The sequence below is a fragment of the Micrasema longulum genome, unplaced genomic scaffold, assembly GCF_059751315.1.
Source record: "Micrasema longulum isolate JH-2025_06_02 unplaced genomic scaffold, ASM5975131v1 h1tg001259l, whole genome shotgun sequence".
In the NCBI taxonomy this organism is placed as follows: domain Eukaryota; kingdom Metazoa; phylum Arthropoda; class Insecta; order Trichoptera; family Brachycentridae; genus Micrasema; species Micrasema longulum.
Genome location: NW_028278446.1, coordinates 67,745 through 84,369, shown reverse-complemented (window position 1 = coordinate 84,369; position 16,625 = coordinate 67,745). Strand labels below are relative to the sequence as shown.

Below are 16,625 nucleotides of genomic sequence, written 5' to 3'. Positions count from 1 at the left end.
TATTGGGGTGGGTTTGATTCCCGACATTATTATCATGAAATATTTATCAAAAGAGGTGTTTCTACTCTAGAATATTTCATAATCCCTGGACTGGCACTTGAAGCGTATCTTACCTTCATGTAACAAAAACTATCAAGATACACTGCGATTAGTGTATCAATGTAGTGCCCTATGCACCATTAGGTGTGGAAAGGGAATGATGATGATGTACAAAAGGATCTTTTATACTTGAGAAATTATTTGGTTATCAATTTAAAAAAAAAGTGTAAGTATTCTTTGCTTTCTAATATTTGAATATTTTTTATTTTGGACTGTATTCTTTTAGTCGTAAATCATTGTGTTAGAAAGTGGAAACAAGTAATGAATGTACTCCATCCGCATACCTGAAAACTGTTTTAAAAACTGGTTCTTCCTATCCTTTCTTTCATACTAAAAAACAAGGTTTTTTTAGTTGTTAAAAATGTTTGTGTGACAAATTAAATGGAAGACTTAAGTCACATATTGTCATCTTTCTTCGTGATGAAATTTCAATTACATAAACATTAAAAAAAACTGTTTATTCCCTTGTATGATCTAGTAACAAAAATGGGAACAAGTAGGCGTCGAAAATTTGTAATGTGTAATCTGTGCAGGTGCTGACTAACGAGGTGGACGACTCGGGCGAGGACAATGGGTTGGCGCGCGGCGCCGTGTCCCTGGAGGTGCTGCGGCGGCGAGTTGGCGGACTGGAGGACGAGAACCGCTCGCTGCGGGCGCAGGCCGACCGCCTTCTCTGCGACACGGACGCCGTGGAGGAGCGCGAGGCCCGGCTCGTGCGGGACGTCTCCGCCCAGCTCGGTCAGTACCCCCCACTCCTTACTCGGCAAAACCACTAGAAAATACAACCTGTATGGAGGACATCTTTGAGACCGCAATATGGAGGTCTAACCATTTTCTCAAATTAAAAAAATTGAATTCTGCTCCAACGAGGAAGTTTAGTGCTACGGGAAATTGGGTATAAAAAATGTTTTCGTACATGCTATAAAAATTAGAGCATTTAATTGTACTGCGCAGCACCTCGAAACTACTTTAAACAATGTCACAAGTTCTTCCGAATCAACCAATGATAGATTGTTGCGATAGTTTTCCGGTTTCCGTGAAGCCAACTCATCAATCAGCAGAACTTACCGACTAGAACTTGTGACGTTACTGGCAGAGTAATTTCAAAATTATAAAACTTTTAAAAATCATTGCACTGATAAGACGATACATAAATTATTATTTTTTTAACTTATAATTTTGACTTAGTTTGATAGTCTATTAACGAATATTTTTATTTTTTTAAACCACTGTCCAAACTACTAACACTTGAACATGCTTTAAAAAAAATTCAATGTTTAAAAAAAAAACAAACACTCCCAAGCCACTGATGACAAAAAACAATAAATTAATCACTGCATAGTACTTGGTACCAAGTTTCTTCCACTTGTAGATTTAAATTATCTTCTTCTCTTATCTGAAGTAAAATCTATTGTTATTTGTTATCTTATACTGAATTCAAGCACTTGGGCTCTTACATAATATCATATGACTCAAGTCATACATGACTATTTATAGTATGTAGGTTTAACTTCATTCCAACATAAAATAATCTGAAATCTAATATGTCTTTTGTTTATCTTACCTGTGATCTTTTTGTATGATATTTTTTAATAAAATTTTATGGGCAACATTGACTCTGAGAAATATTTATTATTTACAATTTATTGTTTCTAAGAACAGAATTTTTATTAACAGAAATACACTGATCATTGCATTGCACTCATACAATGACTTACTACTTAACAAATAAACCAAAGCATTTTATGTTCCACAACTCATTAAAATATAAATAATAATAATGGTTTATTAACAAAAATGACAATTGCTTTATCTACTACATAAACAGTTAGGTATTAGATTTCTATGGATCATGTCTAGTCTGCCTAACTAGGTACAACCTGTTTTAAGGCAGAAATTTTCATGCAAAATAAACAATAATATTCCTACCTACTATTTAATTAACTATACAGTTAGTTAGTTATACAATATTAATTTAGACCGTTATTATGTAAGAATGCTTTTGATTAAATTTTCCGATTTTTCTCGACATAAACCCAGTAACCAATTTTCTACAAATTTATTCAATTGAAATCCGGGTCATGGTTTTGCAATGTTTGGGTTACATATTGAATATTTTGGGGCCCAGAAACCTGAACTTCCTTTGCCCAAATTCAGAGTTTGTGGTAGACCCCATGACCCATCCTCTGGTTTGACTTCTGGTAGTGTGAGAGTGTTCCTTTTGGGATTTGATAGAATAATTTGCTTTCACAAAAATTATTCTAAAAATATATAATCGCCTTATATCTAAGATCTTAAATAACTTGATGCTGGGGTACCTGAAGGGCTTTTTAAAAAAATATTTTAACTATTGATTTTTGAGCAGATTCGAGAGGTTTTAATATCGATTTGTTAGTGCCTCCCCATCCTCTAATGCCATAAGTTATAATTGAGTTGCTTAAAATAAAATATAGTTGTTTTATAATATTAAATTAATAAATAATTATTAAATAATATTAAATTATTAATAATATGTATATTTATATTATTAATTTAGACCAAAAATAATAAAATAATATTCTACTTTCTATGTGCATGATTTACGATGAATTTTTGACATAATACTTTAACAAATGAATGTGAAAATAATTTACTATCATTATTTGTATACTATTGTGTATCATCAGTATCAGTGCAGTATTAAGAAGATGGTAACACGGGGGATCTATTACTGGCCAACATTGATGTGGCGGAGCAAGGTGGCCTTGCAGTGTGTTTTCATATAAAACCGCACCCTGTCAGACCATACTTGCTTTGACATGGTCAAATTTCATCATGTACTTCGGTAATCAATTGTACTATGAAAGAGAAGAGTTAAAAACATTTATCTCCATGTGAGAATTTAAACACGGGTAACCACCAAATGCATGCTTTGAAACTGCAAATTAGTTTATATTTTGTATAACTTATTACGGTCAAACTTGGCTATAACGGTCACGGAAATAGCGAGATCTCGGATGTATTGAGGAAACATTCGTTGACATTTTAGTTTATAGTTTTCTCCATAAATTTATTCACTTTTATAACTAGCTACTTCTCGGACATAACGAACAAAAATATTATCAAAAATTTAGCTAAAACTTTTCAATTGTTTAAAAACATAATTTAGAAAATGGTATCTTTGTTAGCATTTGTTATAATTTTCCTTAACCTGTTATCTGTTTGAATTTGCGTAAATTCATTTGTTTACTTAGTGACAATATGGGATGGCGATTGGATTTAAAAAAGTCCTTCTCTAGTATGATGAGTAACGGTTATAAGGAGAAAATTTAGTCGGTCCCATCTTCCTCGTAATGATCAAGGTCGACCGTATTTTGTATCGAAAAGAATAGCTCTAAATGCAAACGGAACAACAAAGATAATAAATATCTCCGATTATTTTAATTTGACGGCAATTTAAAATGCCGCACTAATAAATGTCGATGAAAACAAACTAGTAAACTATTACGTTTATTTAAATGTTCGGATGTCTGGATAATAATATATCGCCCTTTATTTACAGCGAGTGCCAGTATGGAGGTTTATGGAATGGGAGATGAGCTCGCAAGAACCAAAGAAGAATTCCAAATGCAAAAAGACCTCCTCGACTCTACAACTGCAAAGTTGCAGGCCACAGAACAAAAGCTACACCAGGTATGGAATGGAGATATTACTCACTGTAAATAGTTTGAAACCACTCGGGGAAAGTTTTTCTTGGAATTAAGGCGGAATTATGAAGAAAAAGTTTGCGCTGTGGGTGGGATAAATATCAAGTGAAAAATAATTTTTCGAAAATAAAATATTTATTGGCATACATGCGTATTAGGGTGGGCCGATATTTTTTTTTCCAAATATAGAAATGAAAGGGGTCTAAGAAGATGCCTTTTGAATTACTCAGAATGCAAAAAATATTTTTTTTAAATATCCGATACTACTTTTGGCCCTCAACCAGAGCTTGAAGTTTTCGAAAAAGTCGATTTTTCGCTCTAAGCCGGCTGTCATTTCGAATTTGAGTAAGTAAATCAGTCCAATTAAATTTGATAATGTGCATTAAATCTTATTAAATTAGCATCTAAGGGCGTGAGTTGCACTTTGTTTCGTAATAAATGGGTAGCATTGTTTTAATGGGCCATTGTTTTCGTCAATATTAGTCAGGCCCTCGACGGGATCAGTTCCGCGGAGTGTAAACTTTTTGCATTTCGGTAGTTTTAAAGCGTGTTCGAATTTTAATGTAATTAAGTTATTTATTTACTGACAAAAAATAATTTTATCAATATAGATATTTAACAAAATGTTCAGGCAGTGATAAACTTCAAACCTCGGTTGAGGGCCAAAAGTAGTATGGAATATTTTTTAAAGTAATTTTTACATTCAATGTGATTTAAAATGCAACTTTTTAGGCCCCTTTCACTTTGATGTCTAAAAAAATAAAAAATTTTAAAAACTTTACTATTTGTATGTGAGATTTTAACTCCCGTATCTTTCTTAAAATCATGATTATAATTGATTGGATGATTTGCTAATTCAGATAAGTTGTTATTGTGGAGACACTTGTGTATTCTTCTTGAACACAAATATCAAAACTTCTTGATGTTCTTCCAACGTAACCTGAAGGACAGGAATTTCATTTTAATTGGTAAACACCTGAGAAACTCTATTATCTGACGATGCTTAGCGCGTTTGCTTACCGCGCAAGAGGTCTTGGGTTTATTCCGGACATGGTTGACATGAAATGTTTTTTAAAAAGGTGTCTTTACTCTAGAAGAAATATTTTTCACCCCCATCTGGACTGGCACCTGAAGCGTAAGACTGATCATCTTACCTTCATCTAATAGAAATGATCAAGATACGCTGTGATTGGTGTACCAATACACCATTAGGTGTGGAAAGGTAATAATGAATGAACTAATGAGTTGACATTTTGGCTACCATTAAAATGTCATCAAATCAAATTTAAGTTGGAACTATTTTTTTTATCAAGAAACGCTGCAATTGGTGTACCAATGCAATACCTTATGCACCACAGGGTGTGGATAGGGACATGATGATAATGATCAGCCATCCTATCTGCTAAATGGCCATAACCTCAATTATCCCACTCTTTAACTTATTGCAATGTGTATTTCCTTACTTTTCATTATTTCTTCTTTACTACTTCTTTCCCTTCTTTTGTTTTCAACGACTTAATCTAATAATTATTATTATGTTATATAACTGACGGTTTATAAATATGATTTATGTACATTTAAACTGTTCAGCGTAAGATCCCTCTAGGTGTTTAATAAATAAATGATGATGTATTTATTCTAAATAATATTTTCTTACGCAGGTGACAGTGGAGCACGAGCAGGCGTTCGCCCTGCTGGAGATAACGCGCGACAACCAGAACAGCCTGGCAGCGGAGCTTGTCGAGTTCAAGGAGCGCTACGCCGAGGTGTTGGCGCTGCTGCGCGAGGCGCAGGAGCAGGCGCGCGCCGCCCGATCGCGCCCCGCGCCGTCGGCCGCGCTGGGCCGTGCAGCTCCCGCGCGCGCCGCGCTCATGCCGCACGTGGTGCTCGCGGCCGGCCTGCAGCACGACTCGCTGCAGTCAGAGCTCGAGTCCTCGCTCTACTCCGACCTCAGTATGGACTCTGGCATCGGGGAGCGTGTGTATGTTTCATTCTATTTATGGCCTCGCATTACTTCGCCGCTTTCAAAATTTGAAACTACTTGAATAATGAGAAAGTTTAGTGGTTTTAAATAAAAAAGTTTATCATTAATAGACTATCAAATTAAGCCTATTGTTTTTTTTTGTTATTTCTTTTGTTACTGTGTTGGTAAAAGGCAAACTCATACTCACGAAAGCGGTTGCAAAGGGTTAATGAACTTTCACATATAAAAAAAAAATTAAAAAATGAACTTTCACCAAAAATTTAATAAAAGAATTTGAATGTTTTTCTATAACCTATTTTCTATGTGTCCCATTCTGCGATTCCAGGCCGCCGTTCAGGAAGGTGTTTGAGACGGTGAAGTGCGCGACGCGGTCTTCAGCGGCCGGGCTGGAGCGAGCGGGCCGGGGGGCGACGTGTGGCACCACGGGCAGTGGGCAGGGCCCCCTCACCAGCGCTTGGCCTCTAGCCGGGGACTCTTGGTCGGGCCCCCGCATGAGTTCTTGCAGTTCCGACTCCGCTATGGACAACGCCTCCATCACCAGCAGCTTTGGAGAACCGGAAGAACTTTACCCGTAAGCAACTTTTATTTTCAACAATTTTATTATGTATGTCCAAATGAGTGTATTTGCATATTTACCATGAGCCCGTTGCGGGTAAAGTGAACCAATTGACAAAATGGTAAAACTTTGGTATTCAAAGTTTTAACTATGTAAGCTTTTTGCCTATTGCTTTTCTAAACCGTATTACAATGGGAAGTTAACATTTATCTTCAATTTTATCTACTTTAAGTTAAATTAAGTTTTCTGTTGAATGAATGGTTTACAACTCAGTACATTACAGAACTTAAAGGGAGAAGGGAATTGTGTCATGGCGACTTTAATGCCAAGATTGGTCAAGGCCGTCGTTCATACATTGTTGGTAAATACGGATTGGGTACAAGCATCCAAAGAGGCGACAGGCTTTATGAATTTTGATAAGAAAAAAATATGATTATTTTGAATACCTGGTTTAAACTGCCTAAACGTAGACTTAACACTTGGAGATCACCTCAAGATAGGAACCCAAGGTATGACATCGTTAGGAATCAAATTGACTGTATATTAAAAAACAATAGATATAGAAACTCAGTAAAAAGAGTTACCAATTACCCAGGGCAGACATCGGATCAGATCATATTTTACTTGTCGCCGATATTAAATTACGTTTAAAACAAAGATTACCAACAAAATTGATTCCTCCAAACTGCAGTTGGATGTGGTTAGAATTACTGTCACTCAAAAACTAAAAGAATAGATTAGACAACTTCCTGAACAGCTCACGGAAGAAGTACAAAGACAGTGGAGCAATCTAAAATCAGAGTTTAGTGAGATCTGCAATGAAAATCTTCAAGCAGACAAACCAGTCAAAAAGAAGAGTTGGGTGACAGACCACATACTACACTTAATGGATGAGAGGCGCGAAAGCAAGAATAATGCTAATCAATATAGAAATCTACAAAGGGAAATAAGGAATGAAATTAGGAAGGCAAAGAAAGAATGGATGAAGGTCAGTGCGAAGAATTAGAATTATATGATCGTAATCATAATGCTTTATTAACTGCATAAAAAAACTAAAAGAATTAACAGGTTCCACACAAAAAACTACTCCATCATATTTAATTGACGACTCTAATAAATTAATATTAGACTAAAAGGAAATTATGCTTACATGGGAGAAGTATATTCTTGGCGTATTTAAAGATCTAACAATCCAATTTATAATGATAATGACTTGTATGGACCACCAGTATTAAAATCTTCGGGAGCTGTTAAATAATGTGGATGCATTTGGCAAACAACTGGGTTTAACAATAAATTAATGTTGGTAAAACAAAATAGATAACATTTGGAGACTTGATACTCAGCATTTTCTCTCAAATTAAAGGGTAGTGACATTGAAAAGGTGGACAAGTTTAAGTGCCTCGGCAGCATTTTAACAGAGACCCTCGACCCATATATAGAAATTAAATGCAGAATTGAGGCAGCAAAAGCTTCTTTCAATAAAATGAAATCCCTCTTCTGAAATGATAATCTAAACTTTAAAATAAGGCAAAGATTGGTAAAATGTTATGTGTGGTCTGTATTGTTGTATGGCTGTGAGACTTGGACTCTGAAGGCGAACACTATGAACAAGCTGGAGGCTTTTGAGATGTGGTTGCATCGTAGAATGCTTAAGATATCTTGGACATACCTGATAACGAACTCAGAAATCTCAAGTCGAGCTAGAATGAACATAGAACTCTTAACCACCATAAAGTTTCATGTGGAGAAAAGTTCCACTTGCTTCATTTAATTTTAAAGGGCAAGATTGAGGGTCACCGAGGGACTGGAAGAAGACAGATGTCCTGCTGCGAAATATACGAGACTGTCGAGCAGATTTTCCAGGCAGCACAGGACAGAAAGACTCTTGCCCGAGTGATTGCCAATGCTGGGGATATCTGACAGGGCACTAAGAGAAGATGTATGACAAATAGAATATGCATACATTTTTTTCCTAAACATGTTCAACGAAGATACTTAAAATGTTCACACAGATAAACACATTTTCGTACATAAATATCGGTTTTACTTTATAGGCAGTCAAAGATAACTCTTAACCTACGATTGTAATAGCCCCCGTGGAATGTTTCATGACTAACTAGAAAATCTGTGTTGAATTGGAGTAGTTGAAACATTTGCCCAAACGACGCTTGGGAGAAATTATCCTATTAAGTGAAAATAAGATTTGCCCGAACGAGTCTTGGACTCGGTAGAGAAAAATAAGTCAACAGTATTTTGAGTATATCTAAACGTTTGTAGACAAGGACAGACTTCCACATTCCTTTTGCTCTCTGCTGCAATAAATTTACAAAAAAAAATGCCCGAGTCACGTTTGCCCAAAACTCTCAAGTGTTTAATTAGTATGTTTGTTGTTCAAATCATTTTGTGTTTTCTTTCAGTGGTGGTCCCAATATCGGAGTACCTGGTGTCCCTGGAGCAGCCGACCTAGAGGCAGCCCTGAGGAAGCTCACTCCAACTGAGATTATGTCCCGCCGAGCTAAACTGGCAGCTGGACAGCATTATAATCCTTATGATTATGATGGTATGTACTTTTTAATATTAGAATATCTTTTGTACTGAACACCAACTAAAATTTTTGTGAAAAATTAAAAGTATGAATGATTATTATTCTTGTTGGTGGTCATTGAGGACTATATAGGCTCCTGATGTCACTGAGGCCTGTATAGATCTATTGTGGCAGGTCCCCGTCAATTACTTCTTGCTCTCCAAGACCAGATCTTTAAAAAGCCTCGCTACTGAGTATAGGGCAAGCGTTCTCATATTGCTAAATCTTCCTCTCCAAGCCACGCTCCTTAACCCTTGTGTGACGGCTGTGATGTCACATAAATCTACACGGAATACAAGATTTGATGTATATCTCGTATTTTGCTATAACAGGCCTAAATTATATGGTTTAATGGAAAATAGACTATCAAACAGTATATATGTATATCGTCATCTTAATTTGAATACAACATAAGTCACTAAATGATAACTTTCCCGGAGTCGATAAAAACTTCATAAATCAGTCATTTTGTATGAAACTTTGTATTTTTCTTTTTACTAAATATTTTGGTTATAAAATGTTTTATTCAAACAAATGTAAACTGATGATCTACTGACTTGCGCTGTATTCCAAGGAATACATCTTTTTGAGATACGCGATATTAAAAAAATGGGTTTTATCCCCCTTCTGTCAACAATTTCTTTGTTCAAATGACATATGAGATATGTCTTATTTTGCATGGTGAAAAATATTCAATCATAATCTCAAATACAGAAAGAAAATATTTACATTGTTCTCAAATTAAGGCACCGAGGTGCGCTAATTATTTGTTTTTAAATACCTGTATTTAAAAAGATCTCGTCATTTCCTTAATGTAACACGAAGTTGCAGCACCATTTCCAGAGGAAATTTGAACACAGTATTTTAAGAGTTAACATATTGGGCTATTAGGTAGGGGGCGGGCTCTCTTACATCCTTAGGTTTAACTAGTAGATAATAAGTTATTACAGTGATCTTTCCTTATTATCCAGGTGGTCGCAGTTCTCCCATCAGTCTTCCCCTCGGTCTGCGAACTCCGGACAGCATCATGTCCACAGGGGTAGTCAGCGGCAGTGGGAGAAGCGGCACGTGGCGTCTCCCCGAGAGACTGCAGATAGTGAAGCCCATGGAAGGGTCGCACACCCTCCACCAATGGGCCCAGCTTGCCACCCCCACTATGTCAGGTAATAAATTCAATATATAGACAATTATTTTATCGCCCAAATAATGTTACAACTTGATATATTTGGGTTATACAAATCGGTCAAGCGATAGATCGGGCAATAATTTGTCTGTATCAAGATATACGTAAAAGTGTACCCAGAGACACGCACTCCACATTAGTCCAAGGTCCTTTAATATCCTACTACCAAAGATATTAAAAAATGTAAAATCACTGGAAAAATTCAAGGTAGGCTTTGAGCTCTTGGATTAGCGTGAGTGATAAATGTTCACTTGTGATTATTTTACCGTCAGTGATCCGTGTGTCCTTGTCCGGGTGGATGAAAAATACAGATCTGATTATGAATCGAAACCCTGGATAAGTTCGCCTTGTAGTGTAGTGGTTGGCGCGTTCACTTGCCATTTTGATTTTGATTTATTTTTAGTTCCGAGTTGGATTCCTGGCAAAGTCGATATGAAATATTGGTTTTAATTATGGTTTTCCACTCCAATATTTCATTGTCACGGTGATGATCTGTGTGTGTATGTGTATGGAAAATTTCTCTCTTGATTTGGTTTTTAGTACTGGAAAAAAACTATGTTTCTTTTTTAATAATAAACCTGTATACATACTTTTTCAGTAATATACATACATACCTATGTTTGATTGCAAATAATAAATTTAAAAAAGGAACGACCCATGCACAGACATTTAAGCTTTTGTGGGTATTTTTCCAAAATTGTAACATCTGTAGTTATTAAAAAAGTTGTACTATCACACAAAACTTGTTGTGTGACAGTACAAATGTGTTTTTTTCTCAATTTTCTTCATCATTCTGCCTATATTTATCTCTTCATCTTCAAAATCCTTATTTCTTCTTAAATTGCTATCAATTCTGTAAATACGCTCTATATCTGTTAGCAAATATAATTTTGGCGTAGGTTTACTGGAAGAGCGGCCGGGAGTGCAAATACGCGGTGGACGTGGTGCCGGCGAACTCGGAGGAGCTCCCATGATGTACAGCCTCAACGATGTAGAGGAAGATGACGATTATCCGAGAAAACGTTTTGACAACTCCGCTTACACGTATACTTACACTAACAGGTCAGCCTTTATTTTCAAATTTTTTTTTTTTTTTTACTATACCTTATAAATTATTTTTTTTAATAAAAAAAATCATTTAAACTAGGAATACCTGTTCTAGGGAGGACCGTGTATTGTTTAAAATTTTATTTACATATGTAAATTACATCACTCAAATATAATTTTTTTTATTCTATGATAATTTACTTCGGCCAGATTTTGATCTATTTTTATAAAAATATTGTTTGTAATCAGCTAACTTTATTTCATAGGGCAGCATATCAATCAATTTGGCAGAAAAATAATCCTTGTACCTTAGACCAAACGTTGTTTTTATTTTTGAAATAAAAAATACACATTATATCTACAGTTCATTTACGCATAACCCACTCTTCATAAGACATAATTTAAAAAATGCAGTTCCATCAAGAAATGTCAGTAGAAAAACTCAATGTATTGTAAATGATAATTTTTATTGCTTATCACAATTCAATGGACTAAAATACTAATTAAATTATATTAAATTCAGTATGGTGATGCATCCGGACGATGGTAGTATGGCGGGCAGCATGGCAGGTAGCAGGATGGGAAGCAGAATGGGCAGCGCGGCTCCCAGCGAAGTGGGCAGCGAGGCCGGGAGCCTGTGGGGCAGTGCCAGGGGCAGTGAGGCCCCCAGCGCTTGCAGCACGCGGCCGCACTCTCCGTCCCTCTCGCGTCGCAACTCCACGCGGACCTTCTCCACCAACATGGGACTGGCTAACATCCTCAACGAGAGAGGCATCAAGGGGGTGACGCCATCGTGCGCGCCCACTCCCACAGCGGTGTGGTCGCCCACTGCCACACCCTGCAACAGCCCGCTGCTCGGCTCACCCTCCTGTTCGCCCCCCACCTCCCCCACCGCTGAGCGGTCGCCCTCCTCCACACCCCTACCCCCGCTGAGCTCCCTCATCACCAGCGGCGCTGAGATCCTGCGAAGGACCTTCTCGCCGCGCACTGACAGCATCGCAGACAAGGTGGAGCGCATCGGGCTGGACCGAATGGGCTCTGGCCCGCAGGCTCTGCAGGCTGCGGGGGCGCTGTTCTCGCGGCGCGGTCAACAGAGCCCCATGGCGCAGCTGACCTGCTTGCAGCGCACGCTTCGTCCGCTGCCTGAAGGGCATGAGGCTCGCCCGGCAGGGGTCCCGGCGCGGCCCGGTGCGGGCGCCCTCCGCGCCCAGCTGGAGCGCTCGCAGCGCCGCCCGCGCCGCGACCTCGGTACGGTGCGTCCCGACCTCGGCTCCGTGAGTGCACCGCAGGAGAAGCGAGCATCCCAGCAGCCCTTCTCTACTCTCGGCACCCTGAGTTCCCTGCTATTCGGCCGTAAGGGAGGCTTGTTGTAGATTTGTTACGGATATAAAATACCTACAACTAGTTTGTGATACAAAATTAGACATTTCTCAATTTTTTATATTGGAATTATTACAAATTTTTCAGTATTATTTTTGTTCTGCTAAAATCTCATTAAGTTTTCTGTTTGAAAATGTTATTCTTAATAATTTTACTATTGTTCGGTTATTTTGCTCCTGACACTCATTTTTGATATTTATCTATATTCTGCATGTTTTCTCTAACCGTATAATGTGATTCCTATAACATTTGGATGGAAAATGTCTGATTTTGTATTGTTGTTGCAATAATTGTTTTCATTTAGTTATATTAACAAAGTAATCCGGAGTGATAATAATACTATAATAATATGTAAATAACTTAGATTTCGTTGGAAATCTCGAGCGAGTTAAGGACACAACAACAAATTAAGTATTGATTATAATTGTAGATTGTTTTTAGTATTCCAATTTTATGTTAGTTGAAATGGCTTAATATTGTGCATTTTACAATTTGATTAATACAAAATAATTACCCACATTATTAAACATTTTATTGTTTTGGGACAAATCTAATTTTACTTTGATTATGTGTTTTAATTTCATTATCAATTCATTTACGTGATTGCCTCTTTAGACATGTGAAACCGTTAAGCGATTTTAATATTAATATATTATCATTTAGAATGTGCATGTACACATTCGCAACATTACTTTCAAAATATGTTTATAATATTCTGTCTTCCACGGTTCACAGTTTAAATGTATGTAAAATGCAGTTTATAATATAGAATTATAGACAATTTAATAAAATTGTAAAATCATACTGTTATGTTTGGAATGAATAATTATGTAAATCTCTGTCTACTATTACATTGATAAATATTTTATATGTTGGGTTTTACATACATTGTCTAAACGTTTGAATTTTGAGATTTAGTAGGAGATTCCGCGGGTTTTGTGAACTCCCCACTCCACTGAGAGCCAAAGACTGTACGTTTTGGACTGGGTCAAGATGCATACAATATCAGCGGAGTATAATATCAATTAATATATTAATCATTTGTTTTGCAAGTCTTAATCCAGCTCCACATGTGGGGATCTCTGCTGTGTTAATTTAAAAACAATTTATGTTTAAAATTTGTTCACTTCGTAAATTTTAATTATGTATATTCTCTATCAACAATATTCCTATAGTGTTAAATTGACAAACAATTATGTTAGTAATTTTCTGCACAAAAATGTTCATATATAATATTTTCTTCTATTATCCTTTACATCAGTCAAATAGGAATCAAAACTAGGATTTTAAGTCAAAATGCTTGTAAATACACATTTGTATTTATTTCAAATTTATTTATTATACATTTAGCATTATTTTCAATTGTGTTTTCAGAGGAGTTTTGCCATTTTCATTTGGTCCGCAATGACTTAAAATGTTTTGAAATGGTTTGTTTGCTTTAAAAAATTGATTAGCTGGTTCATATCTCGGTTACTTCGAGATAAGTTTTCCAGCTAATAGCTGTCTTTCGGATAATTTAAATTTAGCTTTAGATAGACTTTGAGGCTGAAATTGCAAAGATTTTCTTTATATTCTTAATAAAGATCGCATTTTTTGTCATTATGCTTGCGTAGACTTGATTTTTAAAATAATATATTAAATTTGTTAGTTTTTCAATATCCATATATATATTGAACTGAAGAACGCCGATATTTATTTGTAAATGAGAATTAATTTCAATTTGTAGAAAATGGAACATGTTAACAGTTAGAAATGGTTGTAAAGAAAGCATTTGTAAATTATTTTTAGATGAATACAAGAAGAAGATTTTTAATCTCTTCTAAAATAACTATGTCAATAAAAGATATATCAAGTATATTGTGTGTTCTTATTTCAATTATACTGACCATAATCACAAAAATATATTTGAAATTAAAAAAAAAAACAATTACGAAGCATTGCTCAAGAAAAATATAAAATCATTAGATCTGTAAGAATTCTCTTCTAATTTTAAGAAAAAAAAAAAAAAACTACTTGTACATTAAAATATACATATGTGTATTTCGCATAAAATAAAAAGGATAATAAGATTTAGTAATTACTATTGAAAAGGGGTTTAAAATAGAATACATTTATTTCTATTAATTATGACATGTTTATGATGTTTAAATTATGGAAAATATGAACTACGCATATGAGCAGTTCAAAAGAGCTGCTGAGAACCAAAATGAACAGAGAAAAATATGCAAATGTTTCCAGCTAACCAATCGTGGGGATTGAAACCAGAAAAGGACATCAAACCCTTCGAATTCATCAATGCAAAGATATCATATTTTCAAATATCCTAGCCAAAGAAGTTGTAAACATTATTAAAATATGCTGATGTCACAGCAACTCTAATCTATGGTGTAAAATAATACAACGTGATTAAAAATCATCCTGTAAATAAATTAAACAGGACTAATCGGTAAACATATTATTCGAAAAAAATTGTATGAGTGTAAATTTGGAAGATAAAATATTTAAAATTATGTATGTACAGTACATAATTGACATTAATAGAGCCTGAGCCCTCAAAAATTATGACAGCTCAAACGCTCAGTCATGCCCAAAGCATATTTAGTTGATGTAATAACTTATATTTACATATAAGTTATTCATTAAAAAATACTTAGTACACTTCCACTTATTCAAAGTCTGAAGATGCCCATTAGAGGGTGAAAGCGTTAATTAGTCAAATAAATAAGTGGAAGTGTACCAAGTATTTTTAAATTAATAACTTGTATGTAAATATAAGTTATTACATCACTACAGTGGAATTCCATCAAGAATTGACAATAAATAATTTAAATAAAATAAGCATATTTAGTTGTTCTTCGACCGCCAGCCAGGCGTGACGTTTTGAAACCAAAATGGCTGCCCGTGTCATGAAAACATGTAAAAACCTTTCGGATAAACATTGTAAAAAGGATTATGTAAATTTTCATTCATTGGTAAATATTTGTTCACGAGTGATTAACAAAGCTTAAAACAATTCATATTCAACAAACATTACTTTTTGCAAACATCTAATTACACCTAGCGGTGAAAAAATCTATGGGTACATTTTCATGTCAATACTTTAAAATATATTTTACTCTATGGGGCGCCATCTATGTATTAATATGTCAACGATTGACATAATATGTATGTCTTATAGAAGTTATACATAACTTGCAACATTAAATTTTAATTTAATCAGTCATTTGAGAAACTCCATAAGTCAGATTTTTGGCAGACGTGATTTTGACTTCAAAAGCACTCTGTTCCATTAAGAAACCTATGTTTCATCGAAAAATCAAAATTTATAATAAATTAATACACCATTATCTATTTTTTTATTTAAGATACATATGAACATTTCATTCGGAATTTTAAAACAAACAGTTTTTGTATGAGTTCTGAAATGTTTAGAGTGACTGACTTATGGGGTTTCTCAAATGGCCAATTCAAATGTATTATCAGTTTTTATTCTACCCACAAACAACAATTCTATATTATCGGATAATAATAATTTTAAAGAAAGTATTGCAGTGAAAGCGTATCAAATATTATTTATCCGATCAAGGCTCGTATTTTACAAAATATGATTTCACCTCCCAGTACAGTGAGTTTTGTGTTTTAAAAAATAATCTGAAATTTTAAAGTTAGTTAAAAACACCAAACCTTGATACTTACAAATTTCCGAGAAATGCATTCTGTAATTAACTGTCACATATCTAAAATTTTTTGTAAAATTTGTTTTTTAATCCAACAAATGAATCTCACCCACATGATACAGGTTTCAGCTCTTTTACTTCACAAAAGTCAACAGATGGAAGAGTTAAGGAAATGTGGATGTTCAAACATAGGCAGAATGGTGAATGTTACAGCGTGTAAAGTGGCCACTTAAACCAGCCAATGACTGGTCATAAGCCCTGTAAATGCCTAGACTCCCATATCCCTTCTCAAAAATGTTTTCCCTCTCTGTTGCAACAAATTTTAATGTTTTTTATATTCATTTTACATACCTATTGAAAAAATAATGTGTTAAGATTTTCTTTACTCAGGAAGCAAAATGTTTTTATAAATAAATGCATTGTTCA

At 35.2% G+C, this 16,625-nt stretch overlaps 1 protein-coding gene across 10 annotated transcripts in view; it reads left to right on the top strand.

Annotated features, from left to right (window-relative positions):
- Positions 1 to 14,377, top strand: part of milt (trafficking kinesin-binding protein milt) — a 146,267-nt gene extending 131,890 nt beyond the window's left edge. For all 10 annotated transcript variants that reach the window (XM_088234595.1, XM_088234596.1, XM_088234590.1 and 7 more), the window contains 8 exons: positions 633 to 837; positions 3,641 to 3,771; positions 5,447 to 5,766; positions 6,095 to 6,340; positions 8,746 to 8,888; positions 9,884 to 10,075; positions 10,995 to 11,157; positions 11,666 to 14,377. In XM_088234595.1, the coding sequence (XP_088090721.1) occupies positions 633 to 837; positions 3,641 to 3,771; positions 5,447 to 5,766; positions 6,095 to 6,340; positions 8,746 to 8,888; positions 9,884 to 10,075; positions 10,995 to 11,157; positions 11,666 to 12,515 (2,250 nt within the window). In that variant the 3' untranslated portion in view covers positions 12,516 to 14,377. The remainder of the gene's footprint in view (positions 1 to 632; positions 838 to 3,640; positions 3,772 to 5,446; positions 5,767 to 6,094; positions 6,341 to 8,745; positions 8,889 to 9,883; positions 10,076 to 10,994; positions 11,158 to 11,665) is intronic.
- The last annotated feature ends 2,248 nt before the right edge of the window (positions 14,378 to 16,625 follow it).